At 40.5% G+C, this 18,058-nt stretch overlaps 3 protein-coding genes across 3 annotated transcripts in view; all 3 read right to left on the reverse strand.

Annotated features, from left to right (window-relative positions):
- ctdspl2a (CTD (carboxy-terminal domain, RNA polymerase II, polypeptide A) small phosphatase like 2a) overlaps window positions 1–7,709 on the reverse strand; it is an 8,693-nt gene extending 984 nt beyond the window's left edge. The window contains exons 1-10 of the mRNA XM_061821649.1: window positions 7,521–7,709; window positions 6,367–6,502; window positions 6,126–6,272; window positions 5,416–5,643; window positions 3,935–4,031; window positions 1,987–2,098; window positions 1,816–1,902; window positions 1,685–1,747; window positions 1,520–1,599; window positions 1,254–1,380 (exon numbers count right to left, since the gene is read on the reverse strand). Of these exons, the coding sequence (XP_061677633.1) occupies window positions 1,254–1,380; window positions 1,520–1,599; window positions 1,685–1,747; window positions 1,816–1,902; window positions 1,987–2,098; window positions 3,935–4,031; window positions 5,416–5,643; window positions 6,126–6,272; window positions 6,367–6,502; window positions 7,521–7,709 (1,266 nt within the window). The remainder of the gene's footprint in view (window positions 1–1,253; window positions 1,381–1,519; window positions 1,600–1,684; window positions 1,748–1,815; window positions 1,903–1,986; window positions 2,099–3,934; window positions 4,032–5,415; window positions 5,644–6,125; window positions 6,273–6,366; window positions 6,503–7,520) is intronic.
- A 4,532-nt stretch (window positions 7,710–12,241) lies between these two features.
- Window positions 12,242–15,471, reverse strand: sqor (sulfide quinone oxidoreductase). Its single transcript, XM_061821655.1, has 10 exons — window positions 15,329–15,471; window positions 14,828–15,011; window positions 14,567–14,737; window positions 14,395–14,448; window positions 14,136–14,330; window positions 13,852–14,061; window positions 13,009–13,192; window positions 12,779–12,846; window positions 12,474–12,652; window positions 12,242–12,383 (listed from the first exon to the last, which is right to left on the reverse strand). The coding sequence occupies exons 2-10, from the start codon at window positions 15,008–15,010 to the stop codon at window positions 12,326–12,328; spliced, it is 1,302 nt and encodes a 433-aa protein (XP_061677639.1). The 5' UTR covers window position 15,011; window positions 15,329–15,471; the 3' UTR covers window positions 12,242–12,325.
- A 1,119-nt stretch (window positions 15,472–16,590) lies between these two features.
- nop10 (NOP10 ribonucleoprotein homolog (yeast)) lies at window positions 16,591–17,752 on the reverse strand. Its single transcript, XM_061821799.1, has 2 exons — window positions 17,575–17,752; window positions 16,591–16,993 (listed from the first exon to the last, which is right to left on the reverse strand). The coding sequence occupies exons 1-2, from the start codon at window positions 17,626–17,628 to the stop codon at window positions 16,853–16,855; spliced, it is 195 nt and encodes a 64-aa protein (XP_061677783.1). The 5' UTR covers window positions 17,629–17,752; the 3' UTR covers window positions 16,591–16,852.
- Between the last annotated feature and the right edge of the window lie 306 nt (window positions 17,753–18,058).

The raw sequence follows: 18,058 nt of genomic DNA on the forward strand, positions 1-18,058 counted from the left end.
ACCAGAGGAGAATATTTACAATACCCGAGACCTGTTGTCACAATAAACGAGATAGATATTCAAAGAGATCATTCTATAGCACACCAGCTGAAAAGACCAGAAAAGATGGATGGATTTCGGCAATTAAACGTGATGGATGATGCCCAACCAAATACACACAGCTGTGTAGCGATCATTTCATTTCCAGTAGGAATTATTTGTCTCAATCTCAAATTACCAAGAAGTATTTAGAATGCCAAATTGACTCATTTGAGAACAATGCATATTTAAAAAAAGGAAAATAAACGGTCTGTCGCAGACAGGTTGACAGAGGTTAACGTGTGGCAGCAATCGATGCAGTGTACGTTCCGTGGAGACGACGCTGTCTTCTTCCCCCCCGCCCCCAAACATAGTTAATGAATGAGAGTTTGTGTAAAACTAGGGGTCATTTATTTAAATATTGGTATTTGTATTGAAAAAAATCTGAGTGGGTCCATCACAATGTGGGATTTATTCCTGATTGAGAACAGATCCAGCAACAAAGTATTTGTATGCGTCAAGACTTTTCTACGCTTTCAAACTTTTCCGTATAAATCTCAACGACTCACTCCCCAGATCCACGTGTTAGATCCAGTTGTCCAAGACAAGCGGAAGCGGTTTAACCGTCCACTTTCTTATCGGGGAAAACGTCGACATCTGCATTAAATATGGGTCCAATATGCCAAGTGTCTCTCATTTTTCCACGTACCTTCGTTCATTATCACCTTCTAAATGTTTACCGTATCGGACAAAACTGTGGGCATCGTGCTACAAGACACATTTTCGTTTTGTCACAATGGACTTAGCATTGAAAAATGTTTTGTTTGACCGGCAATATGCCCAGTTACGTGACTTCGGTGACGTAGGTGCACAAGTTCTATTGAACACATGATCTGACCAGAGCTGTGAATTCCAACCTTTTTGGAGCTCATAACACACCAATAAACAAAAATGTGACAAAAAGTAGACATTAAATGTTGTATGTACTTACTGACATCTAATCATTTAAATCGACTCTTTGCTCCATCTTGTGATCGGATCAGTGATTGCTTATCTTTTTTTTTTTAAACTCCCTAATCGATCCTAAAAGTCCTGGCTATGTAACGCAAACTTATTATACATTTGCCTTGTGACCACTTGTTCAATAAAGAGAGTGAAAGTGCACCAGGTGTGTGTCTAACAGAACTGGAATCACTGACAGTCTTGACGCACATAAACGCGGTCACAATTGATACCTGATAGGCGAAGGCTTGTGGTGAGTTGTCGATTATTATCGTCTTGGAAAGATCCCGTCCCAAAATGTTGAGGTCTTTTATATAATTTCCTTGGACACACACACAGTGTTCACGAAATAGACGGTGTCTAGAAAGAAAAACAAAAGAAAACAAACACGTACATAAAGATGCTCTCACAGCTCAGAAATTAAATGGATGGATAGATGGATGTACTTCATACTTTTGTCACATACTCCACGTATATTGTTTTTAATTTCTTTACTGACCTGACCAGCTGCTTTTTGGGATCGAGGATGTTGAGCAACTTGTCGGCGTACACTTTCTTTGATGCCGTGAACAGGATAATCTGAAATATGACAAAAACATGATAAACCAAGAGCATCTTGAGTTCAGCAAAGGTCCAATTACCGGGTGTGAAGAGAAAGCCTTACCTCATACATTTGAGACATGCGCTCGAGGAACTCTCGGAAAAATGGCCTTAACCGCACGTACACCTGGAAAAGAAAAACAAAAAGAACAGTTAATAAAAGCAACGAGAAACTACAGAGTAGTTAGTTCTTACCTGGTATATCACATCCTGAAAGAGCACAGGGAAGGTAAGAGCCGCATCTTCCAGCTCGTTCAAACTGCAGTGAACCAGAGTTTCGTCCTGAACAAAAAGTAAACAATGACAATCTAATCGAGTTTGCTTTGCAAGAGGACCTGAAGTACAAAAGAGGCCCCGGCTGCTTACCAAGTCAAGGACGAGCGAAAACTCAGGCGTGCTGCGCGTCTTTAAAGGTAGCGCCGGTTTGCGGGTCAGCTGCTCTTCCGTCAAAGGTGGCACGTGCTTGATGAAGAAGTACCTTCAATGCAGACGACACAAAATAAAACCAATTGGATTTTTGAAAGGTAACACTTAGGGAAAGACAACTAGTCACTATCGGGGACTTGTTTACTGATTGAAGTCCAGATTACATAATTTCAATGAGTTATATTTATAACTTCAGATATGCTTTGAGTATAACGATTAGAAGTATGTAGAAGAATGTTCAACTAGATTTGACATACATCATTCAGCGGTATTCTCAGTGCAGGTCCAAATCTTTAATGATGTATATGATTTATTTGACTGATTAATAGTAGCTGCGCATTTGATAAATTACAGATTTTTTCATTTTTTCCTTTAACAGCTGAAAATTTTATCTACAATGTTTTCATGAAGCAATGGCCTCAGATCTGAGGTCCCGGGTTCGAACCCGGCCCCACCTGTGTGGAGTTTGCAAGTTCTCCGGTGCCTGCGTGGGTTTTCTCCGGGCACTCCGGTTTCCTCCCTCATCCCAGAAACATGCAACATGAATTGGACACTCTAAATTTCCCCTTGGTGTGATTGTGTGTGCGGCTGTTTGTCTCTATGTGCCCTGCGATTGGCTGGCAACCAGTTCAGGGTGTACCCTGCCTCTTGCCTGTTGAAAGCTAGGATAGGCTCCAGCATTCCCCGCGACCCTCGTGAGGATAAGCTGCTAAGAAAATTGATGGATGTTTTTGTGCAAGTGCCAAACTAAGATTACTTTAGCGCCATCTGGTGGAGTCTTTGTATCAAAATTGAAGTACAACTACTCTGCCAAAATTGTTTCTTCACTTGGCTTGACTCAGATACGAATTTAAGTGACATCCCATTCTTAATCCATAGGGTCTAATATGACATCGGCCCACCCTCTTCATTTAGAACGTTTTAAACTCTTCTGGGAAGGTTTTCCAGGAGTTTGTTGATGGGAATTGGGACAGTTTTGAGAAGCGCATTCGTTGAGAAGCCCTGGCTCTCAGTCTCTGCTCTAAAGGCCTCTTTATACTCAAACGTACGGCGACCGTGCTGACTTCACTGCTGCTCTCCCGTATGTTGTTTGCCTTTATACTCGAGTGCAACCCACGCAGGCAGTTCTGAAAATGTGCCGCAGTTCTTCTCCAAATCCAAATGGTATTGGCTAGGATGCCACAGCGTGGGGTTTCCTCAGCACATTTTACTAATTTCTGGTAGCTGTTTTTACTTTTCTTTCCTTAACAAGGACCAAAGCAACAACAATGGTGGCCGTGGAAGTATGCCTGCTACAACAAATGGACCTAAAGGACTAGATGATATGCTTCCATTTTGCTGCAAAATCAAATCGAGAAAGCGGCAGCGTAGGTACTATGTGGAGCCAGGAGGAAAAGTGAGAACGTCATCACAGCACGTGACTAAAACGGGGGCCAATCACGAGAGATGAGCTGCACGGCTTTCTCCGCGCAGTAAATATTTTTGACGCGTGCAAAGGCAGGCTACCCACGAGCTACGCAGAGGTGCGGCACAGGCCAACGCGTAGGTCACGTGATGCAATGCGGGGTGTTGTCCACAGGAGTAAAAAGTGGCTTTAATTCATACAAAAGTGTTCTATAGGAATGAGGTCGGGATTGTGCATGGCAGTCAATTTAATAATTATATAATTTTTGTGCCCACCCTCACCCTGAAATAATAAGATTACACTCTTTTCACGCCAGTGGACTTTAGATCGTTTTGTTAATTAAGTGGATCCAGGAGCATACGTAGTTGTCACCTAATCCATGTATTTTTGATGACTTGAACCATAAAGTGTATATCCCACCTATATTTTAATTGGCAAATGATTAAGTGTGCGTCAGTCGTAAGTTGGCTGTACCATACGTACGGATCAAACACTTCCCAGTCTTCCTCGTATGACGGCTCTGCGGGGGCGGAGGGTAACGTGTGTGGATAGCTCCCATCTGGCAAACAACCGGGAGGTGCTGGTGGAGACACAAAAGATGGAGATTATATACTTTTATTATCACATGAATGAAGACATGATATACAAGTTAAAAAGTTGGAATGTAAACAAAGATGATCAAAACTCATATTAGAGAGGACTAAACAGAGGTCTTGGGTTGACGATGCTCCCGACATGTTTCATGATTCTGAATTGAGTGCAATTAGCTCGCTTGCACAGGATCACAAGAATATGTGGTCATGTGGCACAAGGAACTCTCAGTTTCTGTCACGCTTAATGTTTTTCACTTCATTGTTTTAATTTTATAGACCATATAAATGTTTACTGAAATTATAACATTGCCACTGCATTCCTGATTGGCAACCAGTTTAGGGTGTAGTCTGCCTCTCACCCAAAATTAGTGGAGTTAGGCTCCAGCACTCCCGTGACCCTTGTGAGGTTAAGCGGCTTGGGAAATGGATGGATTATTGTCCTGTATTTTAATGATGGACTCCAAGTTCTGATGTGTGCATTAATCCAGTTTACATTGTAACTGAGGACACACGATTATCAGTGTATTAATGGAAAATAGAATATTGTACGGCCTATTTCCCAAAATTTGTGATTTTTTTTTATTCTTCTGTTCGCAACAAATAAATCTGACAGCTATTTGTGATGGAATTAAATGAAATAATAGAGCACTTTCAAAACGTTTAAACCTAATAGATGCCAACTCTAAAGATTACAGACCCAATTTCTCTCTAATTTTCATTTCACTCATTATTACAGAGTCATGCACAAAGGTTTTAATATCTTTGTTACGAAGCTAGCAAATTTATCTTTATGGTAATCCTTGTACCATGTCCCAACCCTGTATACAGCTTGGACAAATATGTACAGTTAAAAATCCCAGTCTCCTTTGAAGCAGACTGCATAGGAAAATACAAAATCACATTTTCCTTTCTATTGTGGGTCGCCACACCGTGTCATCCTTTTTCCATGTAAGCCTAACATCTACATCCTCCAATCTAACACCAACTGCCTTCATGTCTTCCATCAACCTTTTCATTGATCTTCCTCTATCAGTCTTTCCTGGCAGCTCCTCGTCTACCTACAGCTTTTTTTTTTTTTTTTGCCAACAAAGTTATTGTTCACAGTAAAATATACATCATATTTCGAGTCACGGTTCATTTTTACTACATTCAAAACTATAGTGTGACTAAATCATGTGCTGGGCAACCAACAGAAAAGTTGTTCACACCATTCCTACTAGAGCAAGTTACCGTAGAGCCCTGAAAGCCTGCTCGGATGAAAAGCAACATGTCTTTCAAGACAGCCAAAACACTCCATTTCTGATTAATTTAATGCCCCAGGTTTCAAGCTTGGAACTGAAAGGGTCTCAAGGAGTCAAAAGTCGGTTTTACCTGTCAATGACGGCATGTCACTTTCAGCCACAATCTCTCCATCCTCTACGGTGGAGTCGGCGCCTATCTGCAGCCTCTGCGGCAACAGGGGCGCGCCGTAACAAGCGGTGATGCCCTCAGAGGACGTGAGTGTACTACTGGGCATTTCCTCGGCCTGCTCGATGTCCAGCTGCTTCATGATCTCCTCTGCCTCCACGGCTTGGCCAGGAGAGTCTGAACCGGGCGTGGCTAAAATAGAGCATACATTTCTTTAAAGGGACATGCTGTGAAGAAAAAAAAAAGTTTTTACTGTTTCTATACAAATACTGCCCCTTCTCCCAACTGTGAAATTTCACAACTATGTAAACCTTTTGTTATTTTCTCATTTTTTAATGTTATTCTGCACTTACACCCCACTGTTATATGACAGTTACTAGCCAGTGGTGGCTTTATAACTAGGTAAGCATGATTGCACGTATTTTTTTTTTTTTTTTTAAAGTATGCACAGATCAGTGTTAGCTTTTGATAAACAGCACACACTTGATTGCTCGGTGAAGTTGTCAACTCTGTGCCTGCAAAAGGATAGGGGCTATATTTGTGTTGGGCAATCTGCACAGTTAAAATACAAATGTGGAAAAAGGTAACTTCACTTGGACAAGACAGAGTGTGTACATACAATAAAATACATCAGGTTACAGAGTAGATGATGAAGTAATTGTGTGTTGTTTTACCGGTTTTGTTTACTGGTGAGAAAAAGTTGAAGACAGGAGAGAGGATGGTTCCCAGTAGTGTGGTGTGCGGAGGACTGCTCGCCGCCTCAACTGAACCTTCTAGTTTGCCGTTTGGTTTCAAGGTTTTGTTGTCGCATGTTATTGTATCTAAACAAAGACCCCCCAAAAAAAATCAACATGGAAAACATCGGTGTCATCTATTGCCTCATGGCATAATTAATGAAAAGGGGAGATGCTGCACCTTTAACTGGACTTTTTCTGCAAACTCTAGAGACTGTTTTGTTGGCAAAGCCTCGAGTTTGTGGTGCTGAAGTGATGAGATCGCTTTTCGCGCTGCAATCAATGCGACTCCTCTTGGCAGGAATATTTGGCTCCACCTGCCAATTATAAAAACATGGGTGCAGTAGTACACAGCCTTTTGTTGCAGTTTTAATCTTTAAATCTGGAATTACACTCTCTCTCCAAGGTCAAATTTCTAATTCACTCAAATTCAATTTTAAACCTTTTCCAGCACTTTACAGACATGGCATATTGTCCGTATACAGAATATACTGTCCTTTACTATATATGATTTGAGAGGGTAAATCGTGGCAAGCTTTTCAAACAGAAACACATAGTACAACCTGAAAATACTGTGTGCGTTGTGAAATTATTGGCCGCATTCTCTCCGATTGTTGCATAGTTTCCCCAATTCTACGTTTAAAAATCATCAAACTCATGTAAATAGCTGACAAATAAGTGAAGTTAAAATGCTGTCTTTATTTTGTGATTGAATTTATAAAGGGAAAAAAATATTCAAAGTCAACCTGCCAATGTGAAAAGTAAGATTTTCAGCTTGAATTTAATGTGTCACAGGAATAAGGAATATAACTTTAAGAAGTTAGTTAGCTGTATTGGAAGGGACTCAAAAGTATTCGACCCAGTAAGTCCATTTAAAAAGAAAATTTATCAAATATTTCAATGAACTCTATTAAGAAAAAAGGTCTTACCAAAATCTATGCCCCAAACCTTCGCAGAGATAACATTTTCCACACTGACTGATAGTACTGCATACAATCCGATCAGTGTAGAAAAAGGTTAAAGTGATTCCAGCAAGCAAGAGTTTGGAAAACATTTTTCCTCTTCTGCTTTCTTAAAAATTATATATGCACCTGCACGGAGGTTCATCCTCTGAGCTCAGCACATGCACCGACGTATTGGTGCTGCTGGACCCATCACAGGCAATAAGCATTTCGTTCAAACAACGGGGTTTTGTGTTTCAGCAACTGTGAACTACTCTAATAATGTAAAATCAATCAATCATTAAATTTTACCTGATAATCAGAATAACACTATTCTAAAAATGCTTGCCGGCTTCAACCCTAGGTGTGATTAGAAATATCTGTTGAACCCTACCTTAACAGGATCCCCCCGGATAAACTTCTTGATGGTGGACAAGAGGCCCCTTTCATTTTTCTGCATTCTGCCCCGAGCTCTCAGTGGGAGTGCATCCACTCCACAGCGTTTCCTTTTGGCCTGGGAGGTGGGGGCTCGACGGCCAAAGGTGGGCTGCTGAGGAGCTTTACGCACTCTCAGCCGCATCATGCTCCAGCATCACATAGAAGGATCTGACAAAAAGTGGAGAAGAGGTTTGGAAACTTTTATTCATATGCCCAAAAAAAAATGATGCCAATTCCAAGAATGTTGAACTAACATTTGTCAGGTATGAATTAATTTAACAATGTTTGGCGCTGAGTAGAGTTGTAATTTGGAATAATGTAGAAGTGCACTGCATCAGGAGGATGATCTTTGTTTTACGAGTAGATCTCCAATGCTTTCCCTTGCTTAAGGGCTCTATTCAATTTGTAAATGCATGATTATGAATAAACAGCATGTTCCAATTTCATCGTCAAATAACATGGCAATATTTATACAGGTGATCTGAAATTTTATCCCTGTCAGTCCCAATCATATTTTATTGAGTGAACAATGACATTAACAAGCTGTGAAAAGTAATTTTGTATGGGCGCATATCCTTGAGCAAAGTCAAACATGACAGACAAGTTTATTTTTGAACAAAATACTATTTAATATTGCATGTATACGACACAGATTTACTCAGATACAGTATTCCTATTTCCACTAAGTAATGACAAGTTTTCATCATGTCATGCTTTGCATAACACCCTCTCCATCGATGGAGATGCCACCCAGAAAGTGACAATCCATGGACTGTGTAGTTTGTGAACTAGCAAAAAAAAAAAAAAAAAAAAGACTTCTTAAAATCTGACAAAATGTAGAATGGTGCGCAAAGAACGATTATTTTGATTGCTAGTACATGTATACTGCATATGTCCTTTTTGATGCACATTTGTGAAGCAGAGTCAGGATGTAATGTAATGTCTCATGACTTAGTATCTACTTTATTACCTAGCATAAGCGATACCCAACCACTGTGCAGTGAGAAAACAAGTGTGATTTGGGAAATTAACCAATTTAGCGTCACTGGTTCAGAAAGTATTAATTTATTCACTACTCCATCATGCATTAAGCCTAATAATTACAGTAACCTCAAAAATGCTTCTTAGTTGGATGCCTCAATTTACAGAACAGCTCGGTGACATTTTTTAAGATCCCCCAATAATGAGTAAATAATGAAAAAAATTACTTACTAGGAAGACATGCAGAAGGCGAGATAAACAACACCGCTATTTTACTCACTGTGTGCATTTTTAGAAACAACATGGCTTTGTGGGTATGGGTAAATTAGAATTAATGAAAGTGGCAATGCTGGTGCTTATTTTTAGGATTATGGTCCACAGTAACCATTTGATTTTGAAGTTGTGGCTCCTAAAGTGATTTCACATTGTATAAGCTATCAGACCCTCAGTATGTTTTATTTCTTTTGGCGCATCCAAATCGACACGCCCACAGCCTCTGAGAGCTGGGCCTTTATTATTCAAGTTTTGAAACCTGATTCTACATGCAGTACATAACTATTTATTTTATTCAGATTTGGCAGGCTTGGTCACATTACTCTTCTCTGTAGTGTGTCGAAATCACATGCAGTTTTTGGAGCCTACTTAGTCCCACTTTGAATTCTCGTCTACGACTGACAGATGATAGAAAGTGAGAGTAAATTGGGGTTATCATTTCAGGATATTATGGTTTTGTAAAATGTGTGTTTGCTGCTGTCACGTAAGCTTTGTCTTCCGTAAAATACGTGCGTTGGCTCAATAAAGGTTGTGAAATATTGACATAGGGTTCTATACACATCACTCTAGGCAACTCATCCGCTTCCATAGCGGCCACAGCCGATGTCAACATTCCCGCATGGTGGTCACTTCTGTCTACATCACGACACCACATCGTGTTTATAAATGTGTGAATTGTGCCCGGAGTTACGTGTTGCCACTTTCAATCGCGTCCATCCTTGCTGAACGTCTCCAAAATGTGCATTTAAGCGGACCGCCGAATGCCCTTACGACAAAACATTGACACCTGAGACGTCAGCGATTGATGAGGTTTGCCCGCCGCTGTCTAACTTGACACACCAGTGGGTCGTCCAGTCCGCTGACAAGACCGTGACAATAACCGACTCCTGTTTTCACAGTTATTTATCAAAGGTTAGTGTTCCGTTGCTAGCGTTTAGCCACAGTTAGCTTATAGGCTAACAAACAGATAGCCAAATGGTGACATTATCGATACATGCGTACTTTCAAACGTGTGTTTTAGAAGAAAACGTGGCCTGGACTATGCAATAGAAAGAGCAAAATTTCCCAAAGCTACGCTCTGGCGTGGTTTTGTTTCCTTCTTACGACTATTTTCAGCCATTTGACTACGCCCCCTTCGCTGGCTAACAGCTAGCTAGCACGCTAGCTAACCTGGGGGACGACCACTTCTTCGCTCCCACATGTTGACGCCGCGTCCTTTTACTCACAGAAAATGGAGGAAGCGCTTCAAAAACGTCTCGCGGTGTCTTCAGCTCGGCGGCTGGGAAACCGCGACGGCGGCCGCCAAAAGTCGGAGCGCTCGCTTGCCCGTTTTTCGCTCGGCCAGTTGCGTCTGTCGCTGCCTGTCGGAGGCTGGCTGGCTGGCAAGTAGTCACACATCGGCCGTGTCTGTGGACGCCATTTCCCGCCTCCTCCTCCTCATCGCAAACATTCGCGAGTGCGCGCACGCGAGAATGCGACATGCGCGCGCGCGAACCAACGTGGCGGCCGGTCGGTATGAAATGACAGAAAACACGTCTTCACTTGTAGCGAACAACACTTATAATTGTCTAAAGAAAAAAAAAATAAGGGTGAACGGAGCGAGATACGCTCAATATAGCAGGCCAGCATTGTTATTACACAGTTTCACTTTTATTTTCTTTATAGTACAGTGTTCCCCCGTTATTCGCGGTGACATAATAATAATAATGGATGCAGTATTAACATACCTATGCATGATATTTACCATATTTTTGCAACCATAAAATGCACTTGAAAGTATTAAATGTTCTGCAAAATGACAGCATACCTTATGTGCACAATGTTTGTGTAACTTGTCCAATGAAGTACACTTGAACACACTGGTTACATTGTTAGCATAAAAGCTTTTGATTTTATGTATGCAAGCACATGTTTTAGTGTGTATGTAAGATACCATATGATGGTGCACACAAGGCAGAGAGGAATAATTGCTTTTTGCATCTGTAAGCAGAAGAAGCTTACATTGCCCTGCACCCTACAGGCAGGTCATTACTGATGATGTACACACTCACGATCTCACATAAAACTAAAATCATCACACCACAGCAAACAGAATAGCATAACTAGCAAATAAAACAAAAGAATGACTCAAGAAACAATTGACACTAAACATGCCATTTAAATGCTATTTACATGCACCCAGCATGCTTTGCGGCGCTCCCTGTGTACTTTGCGGCACTAAGGACATCCTTAGTGCCGCAAAGCATGCTGGGAGCATATTAACATTTAAAGTGCATTTTTAAATAATGTTTCTCTTGTTAAATCATGAATTAACAGAGACTCACATCTTTGGGTTCATTTTTGCTGACCACACCGAAACCTGATTACCTCCAGACCCAGTCAATCAAGAAATCAGTTAGATAGAAGCTGTTTGGGAAAATGGAGAGTCTCAAATAATAATAATACTATCATAAAAAGACATTCAAGAATTGACAAGAAATAATGCTGTTGACTATCAGTCTGGAAAAGGGTACAAAAATTTTTCCAAACATTAAGGATTCCAGTGAACCACAGTGAGAGTCATTATCCTCAAATGACGAAAACTTGAAACAGTGATGAACTTCCCCAGGAGCACCCAGCCAACAAAAACTTCCCAAAGAGCACAGCGACGACTCATCCACTAATTCACAAAAGGAACTGAGGACAACTTTTCCAAGAACTGCAGGGCTCCCTTAAGTTCAGTCTTCATGGTTCAACAATAAGGAAAAAACTGGGCAAAAATGGCATCCATGCCAAGGTTACAAGGTGAAAACCACTGCTGGACAAGAATAAAGGCTCATCAGATTTTAGCAAAAAATAGATCAATGATTCCCAAAACTTCAGGGAGAATATTCTGTGGACTGAGAAGATGAAGGTGTAGCTTTGCAGAAGATTTGAAAGACCAGTTTCACTGCTCAAAGCCAGTCCAGATGTCAGTTTCACGTGCTAATTTCCACCACTATTCCAGGGCAGATTAAAACGAATGAGAGACTTCCAGTCACTTTTCAGCAACATTCATAGTTCACGTCAGAAACGCATCCCGATACACAATTTTCTCAATCCTCAATTTAACATAAACCTACAATTACACATCTTGAAACAAATCATAATATTACAGGTTAAACTGTAAACCACATTGTCCCAGAGCCAATTTCAGACTGAAGGCCTGGACTAAAAGCTAGTTGTGTACAGCAATCAAGTAATAAAAACTGATAATGAAATTTACACTGGTAGCATAAACATGAGGGGCTGGGGAGTATCTATTTTCTTTGTTCATAGTTTCAGTCATGAATAAAGCTGCCACACTAAGCAAGTAAAATATTTTGTCGAGGCAATATTTTCTGCACTTAGCACATTATGCACTCTTGAAGAGAACCTGAATACAAATAAGCAATGGCATTGTATTTTTTGATAATATAAAAGCTCAATCTTACTTATATTCTGTTAAGGAATAAGGTCTTTTCCAATATGCACACTGATAGTGAGGAATCATTTCATTCCCAGATGCAGAAGTTTCCTGTATGGTTCTGGTCCACCCCATACACCCCTGGATAGGACACAGCAACACAAAATGAAAAGAATCAAATGGCGATATCAACAGAAGCAGCGAGTGTGATGTACTGAAGTATGAACATACTTGAGGAGCCCGTGCCAGTAGAGGTGCGGCATCACATCAGCTTTCATGTGGTACATGAGTCTCCTTTCTTTGCCTTGGTCGATGGGGAATGTTTCCAGTGGTTGACCGTTGTAGTCAAACTCCGCCAGAACAACTGTGTTGTAGCTCGTAACCAGTGGACATGACGTGTAACCGTCGTACTATCCGGAGAAAAAAGAAGATGATCAACATTGAAAAAATATTTTTGTTGACACTAACCTGAACAGACTGGTTCAGCAGAGTCAATGTGCACCATGAAATTATGCAATCTCTGAGTTATGAATTACCTTTTTATCTGGTTTCTCATTTTTCAGTATCTTTTTTATGGTTCTGTTCAGGACAGCAGACTGTGCAGCTAAAATTGAGAACACAAGTGTTAACTTCCTTTTCTAGCATTTCATATACTCCTGGAAATAACATCAACATGCTGACGTAGTTCCCTAATAAAATATTAAAAACATACGACTCAGTCACAGCAGCATCATGTATGTTCGTACGACGTTAAATTTGGACTTACCGACAGCAGCAGCTGTTTTTGAAGTCGGCAAGTTTGTGCAATCTCCAATCCCAAACACATTTGGGTACCTCTTGTGTTGAAGGTTCTCTTTATCCACATCTAACCAGCCAGCCTCATCGGCCAGTGGGCTTGCTTTAATCACAGAGTTGGGTCCCATTGGGGGCGTCACATGAAGCATATCGTACTTAAAAAAAAATACATAAAAATTTAAATATTGCAGAGTGTGTTGTAAATTAATGTGTTTTACATCAAAATGCATTAACTACCATCATTTCCGACCTCTTAACCAAGACTTTTTTTCCACACGCTTCTCAACCCTGCGGTTTATGCAGTGATGCGGCTAATTTGTGAATTTTCTGTCACGGCTGCAAGGGGGCACTCGAGCGGAAAAGGTAAGAGTGAGACTGATGGAATATATGTGCCAAGGAAGTGACTTTTACCGGTATGTTTTTTTTTTTTTTTTTTTAACTTACCCTGTTAGAGCTGCGCTAACGTGTTGGTGCTGTGTTACTGCCGTGCCTCAGTGATTTTTACCGATATATATATATATATATATATAGATATATATATATTTTTTTTTTTTAACCGGCCCTGTTTGTGCTACCGTGTTGTTGCTATGTTAAGCTAAGCTAAGGTATTAAAATTTTGTAAACTCTTTCTGTGTACCGTCTTTCTTTGTAAATTTCTCATGTTTCAATGTGGGCACTTGCGGATTTTACACAGGTGCGGCTTGTGTATGTACCAAATGGTATTTCCTTTACAAATGTGCTGGGTGAGGCTTATAATTAGGTGTGCTCTGTAGGGCGGAAATTATGGTAATTGGAATCGAACTGGTGGACTGACCTCATAGACTGTGGTCTCGCCCAGTTTATCAAGATTTTCAAACACAGCTTCCTGCTTGTCTGGCCGTACTTCGATCAGATTCTGTCTCAAGTTCACTTTAAGATCGCGTTGCTTCACAATGTCCCAAAGTGAGTCAGCATATTTCTTCACGCCAAACAGCACAGGAAGTGATGTGTTGTAAATGATGTTGGCCTTTTCCCTCTTTCCAGTCTTTAGAAATAACACAAAACCAAAAATGACTTTCAGAAACACTGGAAGAGTTTAAACTGGCAAAATTCATATACCTTTCTGAGGAAAGCATCAGCGAGGTACATTATCTTTTGTGGCGCTCCAGCACATTTAATAGGAGTGTTTGGGAAGGAAAAAACAGCGTTGCCTTCTTTGAAGTTCTGGAGCGCGGTCCAAGTTTTGTCCACAGTTTCAACAGAATAGTTGGAGCCAATCTTTGGATGTTCAAATCCCTCAGGAAGACCTTTGATCTAGAATATAAAACAAGTTGGACGACATGCACCTGAAAGGGTATAGAATGAGGCACGTCCTCACCTTCTCAAAATGGAGCTGCAAACCAAGAGCCACGATCAGATACTCGTACGAGATCTGCAATAAGGAGCGAAGGTCACATCATTAAAACATTACAAGTGGTAGTACATTGTTAAAATAACTTTACTGGTTTAAAACGCACATACAGTAAAGTAGTCAAGGAAAGCCAACACACCTCAGTCCCATCGCCAGTGCAGACGGTGTTTGTGTCCGGGTTTATTTCCTGAACTTTAGATTTCACCAGCTTGACACCTGATGGCACAACACTCGACGTGGGCCTTCCTGATGAAGCAACAGTTTTAGCACCGGCACCAACAAGTGTCCAGAGAGGCTGATAGTAGTGCATCTGAAAAGTCAATTATCATTTGCATCACAGTGCGCAAATGACCACATGACTTTAAATCCTGATCTTGAACAGAGAGAGTGGGGGGCTTGCCTCACTGGGCTCCACCACAGCCACGTTCTCAGCTCCCAGCATCCTTTTCATGCGGGCACTCATTGCGATTCCACCACTTCCTCCTCCGAGCACCAGCATTTTGTAATGCTGCTTGGCGGAGGCACGGCTACTTGTGTGGAGATGAGAAGCACGAAAGCCAACAGAGCGACATAAGGCAGCCATCCTGAGCCGGAAAAAGAAATAGACAGGACAAAAAAGGTGCGTCACGTAACTGAAAATGTTTTGGTACTCGAACGCAACTCCACGTTGTGTTTGCTGCATTAATAAGGTCAAGGCTAGAAGTTAAGAACAAACAGATCACGCGCGAACAACGACACAATTTAGGAAATAAATTTTGACACATCATTCCGATCGAGCGTTTCCCCAGGCCCTGTTGTATTACGTCACTTTGCGACAAAAGCGCAATATCAATATCAGACACACAGGTACCTTTTGACACGATGAGGTAGACTGGAAAAAAAAAGCTAGTCTCAAACTTACCTTGAAGAATACGAGCGATCCCTGGTTTTGCTTCGGGCAGTTAGTGAAAAAGATGCATTAGGGCGCAACCCAGTCGAGCCAGAGACGAAGGGTGCTCGAAAATGAACTTTCAACACACTTCCCTCGACTGACAGGCACCAAGGTCACGCCCAATCAAGCTATCGACCAATGAGATGAGACGCTATGGTGGGACGTGCTTGACTTACTGCTCGGTCCTCCTGATGCCATAAAATCCATGTTAAAAAAAAAAAATTACAACCACTCATCTTCAATGTGATATCAGAATATAGAATGAAAAAAAAAATCTAAATTACTGTACGGTGCTGGATTCTCTTCATGCTTTTATCTCGGGCAGACTTAACTATCGTAATGGTCTTCTGACTGGACTCCCCAAAAAGTTAATTCAGAATGCTGCGACTCGGGCTGGGACCAAAACAGACGTCGGAGCATTTTACTCCAATTCTATAAGTCTGTAGACTTGCTCCCGGTCAGCTTTAGAATAGATTTGTAAATTCTCCTCCTGGTCTATACATCACTAAATGGTTTAGGTCCTGAATACATGGAAGAAAATGGTAATAAAATGTAAATCCAGTAGGGCTCTCAGATTTAGATCAAATAGTAGAGCATAGAGTCCAAAGCAAATATGGTGAAGCAGTATTTAGCTATTATGCTGCACACAAATGCAGTTAAGGTGACAAAAGTGACGATAACACCAAATGTAAATTTTTTCAAGTCCATGTTAAATTTTTTCTCATGCTCTTCTGGGAATTTCCACTTTTACTTCTTGCACTGTACGCAGTTTTAATTGTAGTTTAACTTTTTTCAGTTGTAAAAGTTTGTAAATTGTTTTTACCCCTTTGTTATTGAATGCTTTTAATCGTGTAGAAAACGATGTAGGAAATACACTATATACACATGTAAATGCATTTGCTTTACTTCTTAAAGTGAAACTCGTATTACTTGTAATGCATTATGTCGCCATTAATTCATGCAGTAACTACACTTCTCCCTACAGTATAGTTAATACAGTACATAACACACAGCCACTAAATGTTTTCCCTTGATTAGATTTCATATAAATACCTTTCAAATTTTCAATTTTAAAATAAGAGTATATTATTGAGTTTTGTTTGCATGCAAATATTGTGACAATTTAACCTCACCGATGGGAATTCAAAAACTATAACACCACCTCTTTTTTTTCCAAGTTTGAACATGGGCTCCCTTTACGCAGTTGAGGTAAATAACTAGTTTTGACAAGGTCAATTTTTTATTTGGTTTTATCATGTTTATTCCAGCTGTTATTTGCGTGTTCACTGGGCACCATTTTAGCATTCACTCAACACAAAACAGATTTAAAAATAAAAATAGACAAACAATGCAATGTGAACATCACACACACAACACTTGTTTTGGGGATGGAAGCTGACAAGTCCTGGCATGTTGAGATCTTGTTTGATCTTGATCTCGTTTCCGTCCCCTTTATGCATTCTAGGCACTCGGCCACATCTTGGTGGAATCTTATTACAGAATAGGCCTGGGTTGCTGGGTGAGCAGAAGTCCAAAGCGTTTCTTCAGGGTCACCCGGTGTCGAGAGAACTTGTCATCAGGGGAGAAGCGTGCTGGATGGGCTGAGCTGGTGGGCTGCCCGTTAGGTGCCGCTTTCTGTCAGTCAGTCAAAAACAAGACAGGTTCAATAAATACTAATTTTAAAAATGGTATATAAACATTCTTGAAGAATGAATACAACAATTATGTGTGGTAAGATATTGCATAGATTCCATTCATTGGATCAAAACTCACAATTCACATACATAAACTGAACTGAAAGCAATGCAGCCAAGAGAAATGGAATGAAGTTGAAACAATTCTGCAAAGAAGAGTGGGACAAAATTCCTCCAGAGCGATGTGAAAGACTCAGAACCAATTATTGCAAACTATTGATTTCAGTTATTCCTGCCAACGGTGGCACAACCAGTTATTATGTTGGGGTGTGAAGGGGCAATTTTCACAGGGGGTAAGAAAGGTTTGTCTTTTTTTTGTGCCTTAATAAATTGTCATTTGAAAAGTGCGCTTTGTATTTCCTTTGGTTGCCTGAGTGATATTAAAAAAAAATGTGTGATGTGCAAAAAATAAAATCAGGAAGGAGACTAATGATTTTTCAGGGCACTGGAACTCCAGAACAGATTTTACTGGAGAATGCTAGCGAGCTAAAGGTATGACGAAAAACAACATTTAATATTTACCTTCAAAGTGTAGACTCTATTCCCATTCTCGTCCTCGTAGTACTGCAAGAACATGTTGATTGTCAACAAAAGACCCAAACAACAGCAAAATAATTATTTTTGTCCGTAAACCAGCGAACAACACCACGTTTCTGAAAAACGGTTGATCAACGAAAGGATATCCGGTTTGGAAAAACGGTGAGCATTCTGGGTAATGTAGTTTCTCAAGCCTGAGCCTCACTTCCGTCCCATAATAATCACCAAAAGATGTAAAAATTCTCCTGAGGAAATACGCCACACAGATGTTGGAATTTCATGTAAATCAAAATCTGAATGTGGGGCAGTTAAGAAAACCGTCAGAAGATGAAAGCTTTGAGAACTGAAGGAAATGAAAATCTGTAAAGATGGACACGCTCGCGTTTGGTAACACCACCTCCCATATCATGAAAATAATACCAATATCAATTTCAAATATGTGCTTTGAGAAAGTATTTCTCTAAAATAG

Source organism: Syngnathoides biaculeatus, chromosome 6 (assembly GCF_019802595.1).
Source record: "Syngnathoides biaculeatus isolate LvHL_M chromosome 6, ASM1980259v1, whole genome shotgun sequence".
Classification (NCBI taxonomy): domain Eukaryota; kingdom Metazoa; phylum Chordata; class Actinopteri; order Syngnathiformes; family Syngnathidae; genus Syngnathoides; species Syngnathoides biaculeatus.

Bases quoted from the DNA above. Each gene is read 5' to 3' on its own strand.
- sqor (XM_061821655.1), bottom strand. From the start codon at position 15,010: ATGGCTGCCTTATGTCGCTCTGTTGGCTTTCGTGCTTCTCATCTCCAC. The intron at 14,449-14,566 runs GTGTGTTGGCTT...TCCTTATTGCAG, and splicing joins GCACTGGCGATGGGACTGAG to ATCTCGTACGAGTATCTGAT. The intron at 14,331-14,394 runs GTGAGGACGTGC...TTTATATTCTAG, and splicing joins TGCAGCTCCATTTTGAGAAG to ATCAAAGGTCTTCCTGAGGG.
- nop10 (XM_061821799.1), bottom strand. From the start codon at position 17,628: ATGTTCTTGCAGTACTACGAGGACGAGAATGGGAATAGAGTCTACACT. The intron at 16,994-17,574 runs GTAAATATTAAA...ACTGACTGACAG, and splicing joins ATAGAGTCTACACTTTGAAG to AAAGCGGCACCTAACGGGCA.